General features: G+C 45.9%; 1 protein-coding gene and 1 non-coding gene across 3 annotated transcripts in view; one reads left to right on the top strand and one right to left on the bottom strand.

The window, feature by feature from the left end:
* Positions 1-244: 244 nt before the first annotated feature.
* The window catches only part of DNAJC16 (DnaJ heat shock protein family (Hsp40) member C16), a 39,135-nt gene continuing 31,322 nt past the window's right edge, over positions 245-8,057 (bottom strand). For both annotated transcript variants that reach the window (XM_006072787.4, XM_006072786.4), the window contains exons 10-15: positions 6,594-6,776; positions 6,382-6,458; positions 5,293-5,373; positions 5,100-5,198; positions 4,168-4,338; positions 245-3,649 (exon numbers count right to left, since the gene is read on the bottom strand). In XM_006072787.4, coding sequence (XP_006072849.3) covers positions 3,250-3,649; positions 4,168-4,338; positions 5,100-5,198; positions 5,293-5,373; positions 6,382-6,458; positions 6,594-6,776 — 1,011 coding nt within the window. In that variant the 3' untranslated portion in view covers positions 245-3,249. The remainder of the gene's footprint in view (positions 3,650-4,167; positions 4,339-5,099; positions 5,199-5,292; positions 5,374-6,381; positions 6,459-6,593; positions 6,777-8,057) is intronic.
* TRNAG-UCC lies at positions 7,886-7,958 on the top strand. The gene has a single exon. It is a non-coding gene; the product is annotated as a tRNA-Gly (tRNA).

Here is an 8,057-nt window from a genome sequence, read left to right as displayed (position 1 = left end):
AACCAGGTGACATGAGCTGGCCTCGGAAGGGCTGTTTATACTCTTCCTTAACTTACTCCCTCTAAGCCTGTGCTACATTATCTTCTCTTCAAGCTGACCCACCCTCTAGGACAGCAGTACCCAAAATCTGCAGTGAAGGCGTGATGATCTTAAGCATGTATTGAGTAACATGCAGATTTGATTCTGCTGATCATGTGTCCACGGTCAAATCATCACCTCGTGACATAAGAGCTACCCGTAATCATCACACATTAAAATAGTTTATTTCTGTTTCCAGTCTGTAAGATTCTTAAAACAAAATAACATCAGCTTCAGTGCCTGTTTCACAATACAAAACAAAAACAACATAAAAAAGACACCATTTGCCGAATAAGTTATTTGTTCCTAAGAGTATCAAAAAGTGCAAAATATTCACCTTCTTTTCAGGTCTGTCTTGCAAGTATAATCATCTTCCTTGACACACTGAACAGAGAGATTCAGCAGCTGCCAGGCTGCGTTTCTTTTCCAGGGACAAGGTCAGGTATTTGGATGTGAGCAGCATTGCATCTGTCAAGTTGTTCTGCATCAGCTTTTCAGTAATTTCACTTAGGAAAAAATGTTTGCGTGTTTGCTCCTAATCCTTTGCCCCAAATAACACAAACCACTTAAAACACAGTCAGATCCCATTTCTTTTTATATCAGGAAAAATGTATGTACTGAATGAGGAGGAAATCAACCCATTATTTCAAAACCACAGCCAAATTTTTATGGTTAGTCAGTGATGGCAGCAAGACTGTGGTGCCTCATGGGAGTTAGGGCAGGCTTGCTTACTGACACGTTGCTTGGTTGGAGCTGATGAACTCTACGTTAGACAGACTGTGCCACCGACACCTGGGCCTAATGAGAAAATATTTTTTAAATGAGTGCATGTGTCTACAAAGGCTTGTTTTAGGCCAGTGACTGTCACATCTGGTAAACATGAGGCATAAACTGTACCAACCAGAAAAACCTGCCTCTAACAACATCAGTGTTGTCAGTTCCAAGATACCCGAAGACCAAGAAGTTAACTTAAAGCCAAAATTGGGTCTGTTTGATTTACATATGTGACAAAGAGAAACACTAGCATCAGCTGAGCAAGATGGTGGCTCATACATTTGACACGGAAGTAAACAAACTTGTGGAAACAACATTCAGGAGGAAAGGCTTACGTAGTCAAGAGTCAAGGTCAGTTTAAAATAAAAGCTTCTCAGTGTCCTCTTGGGGGACATTATCTACCAGTCCCCAAACAGATCTCTAGATGATGTTTTTTGGACTGAAATATTTCCTGGGAATGTTTTCGTTATTATTGCTTTCCTTTCTTTGTGCAAATGAAAGGTGCAGCAGTCTGAACATGCTTTTTAATAAAATTTTTGAAAATGAACAGATCTGGGGTGTTTCGGTTTTCAGAAATTAAGGTCAGGAATCCCATTAGTATCAGAAACTAAAAAAAGAAAAACTTACCATTGAACCAAACCACTCCTCATATAAGCAACTTGGCCAGGGGAGATGCAGAAAATAATTTTGCATCACAGAGCCAAAAATGAATTCCTTGATGAGTCCCACCTGGGCCAGGTGCCGTGCGATAGGGCAATCAAAACAAACACCCATTTTCAGAGGATCATGCAGAAAAAATAAAGCCTGGCAGTGATTTCATTTTTTTTTTTTAAATAAAGCTATAGATTCCATGAAAACTACAAGAATTTCTGGACTCAATTTATTACTTGCCACTGTCACTCAATCCAAATGGCTTAGTTTAAAGCAATTATGATTAAAGAAAATAGCAGTTATTAACCTATTTCGTCCCATCACTGATTTTGAGCCTTCACTTTACAAAAGGACAATTTGCTTTGACATTTGAACTCTTTGAGGTTGTCCAAACTCCAGGCAGTTTGCTCTAAAAAGAAAAGGAAAGCTCTCTAACTGGCTGGTAGAATCCCGCCTGGAGTCCATGGTTCACCGGAACCCAGGAAGCTGGGGTGCTGAGACAGGTTTGATCCTGTTACTGGTGAAGCAGTTGTTGAGAGTGAAAACAATTAAGATGAGACACTGAAATATAGGCCAGAAGCTCAAAGTGAGCAAAACAGGAGTCTAGAATGTGTCTTGGCTCACTTGTCATGAAAGAGGACTTGAAGATACAGCACTATCGGGGTAATAGGGTTCAAATACAACTGCTGAGAAATTTTAAGTACCTTGATACAAAGACATGTCTGATAACCAGACATGTCTGGTATTCTAATGAGGAGACACCACTGGAGGGAAGAGGTTCCTTGAGCCTGACTCACAGCGGGAGTGACGTTTCTTCAGTTGAACATCTACTGGCTTATGGCAGCTTATCTCTACGTTCTGAGAACATGATTACAAGTTATGGCTCCTAATACCCATACCCTAGAACTGACAGAGGCAGAAAGGCATCTGAAAACATACAGGTAAATGGCTCAAGGTCATTACAGTACTTCTTGCCGTGTGGATCCGTCCGAGGACACTTTAGTGCTTGGGAGGCAGCCGATGGGGTGCTCAGAGAGGTGCTGCCTCAGGCCCTGCCCAGCCTGCCCCTCTTTTGTCTTGGGAAGAAAACTGAACTGAAAGGCAGAGCCCCCACTCATCCCTAACCTTTAAAACTGTGGCTGACAAGTTTAGGGGGATGCCCGTTGTAGGGGGATGCCCCCCAAATATAGTTTTAGCTATTCACTACCAGAGAAATCATTAATGTAGGATTGCTTGGAACTAGGCCTCTTTCGAGACGCAGACACAGGGCCCAGGAGCTGAGGTGGGCTGTGCCAATGGAAGACCAAGCGCTGGGGCAGAAGCACAGCCCAGGCCGGGTGGGGGAGGCAGGTGACCTCCCAAGCACAACTGGCTTGAGAGGCGCCCCCCACCTCTGCTGCAGGGCCCAGCACAGAGATACAGAGATGGGACAGGGAAGGGTGGGGCGAGCACATGGCAGAGACGACAAAGGAAGAGGGAAGGAACAGTCTGTTTTAAATAGTGTGGCATTCAAATGAGGAAAAAAAGACCCAAAGGAAAATATTCTGATCCGGGGAAGTCAACGTGTGGTGTTTTTCACTCCTAGGTTAGGACAGCACAAAGGAAAGATTCTTCTAGCCATTGTTCTGGAAGAATAATCTAAAATCTATACTCTGTCCATTGTGATGGTATGAGTCCTGAAAAATACCTGTTCACAGGGGCCTGTTAAAAAGTCTGAAGAGTTCGAGTCTCTTTTTTGAAACCCTGTCAGTCTAGGTCAGGCCATGACGGGATATAAAACCTCTGTAAGGAGCCTTCCAGTAGCCGTTCCATCCATAAGGACAGCTTGCTCAATTTTCCTTTGATGGGCCTGGGTCCGAGGCCAGAGGAAGACTTCCCTCGACACTCACCCAGATGGAGGGAGGAGTCAAAGTCACCGCACGGCCCCATGGCTTCCTCCTCTTCCACCGCTTTTTGGGGCTTGAAGAGGCAGAAGTATTTCTTGTGGCCATTCAGAGCCAGCACGTAGCCTGTGTAGTCACGCTCCATGAAATGCTTGTCGTACTGGTTTGGGATTGGGGCCGCGTCTTGAGCAAATTCTAATAAGTATTCGAGCCATTCTCTGTGTTTATCTAGACTCAGGAAGGAAAAGTGTAGGCAGCTGCTCCTGGAGGAAGGACAGAATGAGGATTTAGGGTACTTCTGGGCACATTTAATCACAGGGAACTTAAGATTCTCAGTCAGATTTCAAACAATAGGAAAAGGCTTTGTGTTAGGTAGGGTCTGAAGAAATGAAGGAGTTCTGCGGGGCCTGGAGGGTTTCTACAAGGTGGCAGCAGCCCCTCACCCATTTCCAGTTCCCTGCTGGGTGTCACTCTCAGGGTCGGGCTTCAGGAAAATACAAGAACCAGAGAACAGTTTCCTGAAAGAGTTCAGGGGAGACTAAGTTCAAGCTCTTCTGTTCAGAACTGACAGTCAGGGGGAAGAAAGGTCCCTGCATGATGGCTTGGATGGATCCTGGGGCTGGACAGGTAACAACCAACGCCATGCTGCCTGGATAGAGCCTCTCCAGCCACACCCGCCCCCCGCCCCGCCCCCGGCCTGGCTCACCCAGGTGTGCCTGCTCGCCCCTCCTCCTCCCACACATTCCATCCTGCCCCCTCTCCAGAGCACAGGGGAACTCACGCAGTGAATGAGTAGACCTCCAGAGCGAATTTCTGCAGCAGGCTGGTCTTGGTGGAATTGGACAGGATGAGAACCACGTTCATGTGGCCTGGCCTCAGGCGTACCAAGTTACTGGTGTATGTTATATCTGTGAGTTCTGTTACCTCCACAAAGCCTTTTTTAGGAATCTTGCTGTGGAGAAATATTGAGGAATTAAGATCTTAGAGGACAGGGGGATGCCATTATTTTTAAAAGGAATAAGTGGAAGAAATTGCTATGTTCTAGCCAGACTAGGTACATTATTAACTATCCTTGAGCCTATATACTGGGGCAGGGCGGGACTGACCCGATCTGGCTATCCCAGCCTACAAATAGCCTTGCAGGTATTACCACACACCTGTGGCTTTAGTACAGGATGAATGCTGTCAACACAGCGATTTCTCTCTGCTCCTGGCTCATCTAGCATCTACCTGACATGCTTCTCTGCTTCCTGCCTTCATTATTAAACCTGAGATTGAGAAACTGAGGGTACCCAGGAGAAGATAACTAGACGTGTGTCTAGATGCCTCCACGGTCTTAGTCAACGCTCATCAGCGGTGTGTGTGCTAGTCGTGTCTGACTCTTTGTGACCCTAAGGACTGTAGCCCGCCAGGCTCCTCTGTCCATGAGATTTCCCAGGCAAGCATACTGGAGTGGGCTGCCATTTCCTCCTACAGAAGATCTTCCTGACCCAGGGATTAAGTCTGAGTCTCCTGCACTGGCAGGTGGATTCTTAACCACTGAGCCACCTAGGAAGCCGTCATTAGCAGTGATTCTTCCCTAAATCCACATCTCACACAAGGAGCGGAGCCAGAGTTCTTAGCTGTGCTAGACACTCGGATTCTGCTTTATCAGCCTCTGCGGTCTGTGGGGCTGCTGCTGAAGGGGAGGGGCTGGCATCTGGTGAGAACAACCTGCTGGGCTCCTTGGTGAAGCTTGGCTCCGTCTTCCCTGTCTTCTCACGGGCTTCCTCTTTATCTGGAGGGCTGGACTCTCGCTCCTCATTTGAGTCACTGAAGAAAAAGAGATTTTACAGAAAAACAGCTGAGGACGTGTAGGCCTCACCCTTCAGACGCAGCACTGAGGAGCCAGGGGCGGGGGTCTTACCTGAAAGCTTGAACAATGACAGTGCCAAAGAGGATGAAGAGGGCAGAGAAAACCAGGGACAGAAGGGGCATCATTTCCCGCCTGAAATGAAGTTCACAAGCTCTGGTCAGTGCTACGCGGGCCGCTGTGACGTGCCAGTTAATGGTTTCAGGTTTCTTCTCTCTGGCTCAAAAAACCTCTACATAACCCCAAACCAAAAAGCTTTCACATCAATAAACATTTTCTAATTTCATACAAATAGAGGATTTTTTTGCAGTAGTGGTAAAAGTAGAGATTATTTTCCTCAGTGTTCTAATTCACAGATCACCTATTTAAAAAGTTTGACTTTGTGCCTCAGACTGTGCTGAATGGATTCTGCAGAAGGAAACGACAAGAGGGGTAACAAAGGATTTAAGCTGTGAACATGGAGGAATATTCTGACATCAAGGGTAATATGAGTTGACTAGAAAGTCTGTGGAATTACTTCTTTTATTTTGATCTTTTTTTTTTTTTTGGTCAGACTAATTCAGATATGGCCCAGAGGGGTACAGTAGGGAGAAGAAAGTTGACTTCTCTAAGAGCTCCTCTAGGTGTTCTGAAATTTTATTCACCTGCAGACACCCATCAAAGGCCTGCTGTTTTTCGGGAGCTGGGCTGGTGGCCAGGAAGCACAGACGTGGGTGGAACGTGGTCTGGCCTCAGGAGCTCGTGGTCTCATTGGGGAGGGGGTGGTGGGAGTGCCCTTGCCCTCTCTGATTAATTCACTGGTTCGTTTGTGTCTCGATTCACTGGACTACATGTGCGTCAGCCCTGTGCTGGGCACCAAGGTGCTCTGGTGAGGAGCGCGGTCCCAGGTTCTGTTATCTGGAAGGGAAGCTGGGGTGATCCTTTCTTTCCCAACCTATGGGAAAGGGTCAAAACAGCAAATATTACAAAAGGGAAGTTATTGAAAGACAGAGAAAGGGGAATATTCTTTGAAAATATGGAAACACTCTTCCACCTGCCCAGATGGAGTCTACACTGAAATCAAAGAGTGGACCTTTTTTCAAATGAAAAACAGCAGTCCTGGTAAGTAACAGCAAGAGAAATTCAATCTGGCAATATTCCTACCAGTTGTTGTGAAATATGCTGTCCCAGCAGTCTGAGATGTAGTCAGAAGCAGAGTAGAGCCACCGAAGAAGAAAAATCTGTGGAAGGAGAAAAGGGGTCAGGACTGGACCCTGAGCCCTGGAGGGAGAAGCCCCCCATCCCCGACAGGGCACTGCAGCTCTGAGAGCTCGGGAGCCCTGCCCAGCGCCCACTCGCCTGGGCCGCATGCTTACAGGGGCAAGTTCATCGGTCAAGTCAGGGAGCACAGCTTCCGACGACAGAAGAGCTGGGTCTTTCCGCAGTTGGTCCAGATAACCCAAAAGGATGAATTTGTCACTCTCACTCCCAGTCCAGGGATCCTCCAGGGTTTTATACACCACCCGCCCTGCCGTGTTGCGCCTTTCTAAGATAGACACCTGGGAGAAAAAGAGGTGAAAAACCATTAGAATTCTCAAGAGAATGGGAAATTACTGTTGGTTTTTTTCCCCCAGAGATGATGGAAAAAAGGGTCTAGTGAAGCTCAAGCACAGATATGAATGAGTATACCATATCTGCAAGAGATTTCCACTTTTCTGACAAAAGAAATTAGTTTTATGGTGACTTTTCAAAGTTAACTTTGTTAAAAGTTAAAGCTCTTTCTTCTCAATAGATTTTGTTCTGTAACTTCTAATTTTTTTTAACATTTATTTATTTATTTATTTGGCTCTGCTGGGTCTTAGTTGCAGCATGCAAACCCTAGTTGTGGCTTGTGGGATCCAGTTCCCTGACCAAGGATCAAACTTGGGCTCACTGCACTGGGAGCACAGAGTCTTAGTCACTGGACCACTAGTGAAGTCCCTGACTTAATGTTATAATAAAGCAAACCTTTTTTTTTTTTCCAGAGATTTTCCTATGAAAATCAGTTTAGTAGGTAAAGAATCTGCCTGCAATGCAGGAGACCTTGATTTGATTCCTGGTTTGGGAAGACCCACTGGAGAAGGGATAGGCTACCCACTCTAGTATTCTTGGGCTTCCCTTGTTGCTCAGCTGGTAAAGAATCTGCCTGCAACGGGGGAGACCTGGGTTCAATCCCTGGTTTGGGAAGATCCCCTGGAGAAGGGAAAGGTTACCCACTCCAGAATCCCACGGACTGTATAGCCTATGGGGTCACAAAAAGTTGGACATGACTGAGCAAATTGCACTTCCCATGATTACCAAGATGATGAAAATGACAAAGAATTTCATGCTTCTGTGCAGAGTGATGACAAGGGAGGAAAGGAAGGGTAAGGTCAATTAGGATGAAATAAAAGAAGCAGAAGTACATGAGGGAGACACTGAAAAGCATATTAATGGTTGCCTAAGGGAGATTCTACAAACTAGATACCGTAAGACTTGACCTGCACAGGGGAAAGACAGGTGAAAGGGACTGGGGATGCTCTTTAATCTTTACCAGAGGAAAGATGCCTTTTGTGAAGGTCCAAGGTTGAAAAGTTAGGAGGTGAAATCAGCAGGATAAGAGACTAGTTTAAGAGTGCTTTCAGGGACTTCCCTGGTGGTCTAGTGGCTAAGACTCTGCACTTCCAATGCAGTGGGCACAGGTTTGATCCCTGGTTGGGGAACTAAGATCCCACATGCCACAGGACAGGGCCAAAAAACAGGTCAAATGGTTTCCAAGCACTCAGAAAAAAAACAAAACAGGCTTCAGAGATTTCTGGATT

Source organism: Bubalus bubalis, chromosome 5 (assembly GCF_019923935.1).
Source record: "Bubalus bubalis isolate 160015118507 breed Murrah chromosome 5, NDDB_SH_1, whole genome shotgun sequence".
Lineage (NCBI taxonomy): Eukaryota > Metazoa > Chordata > Mammalia > Artiodactyla > Bovidae > Bubalus > Bubalus bubalis.
Note: the sequence above shows the minus strand (reverse complement) of the source record. Positions and strands in the feature narration are given on the sequence as shown.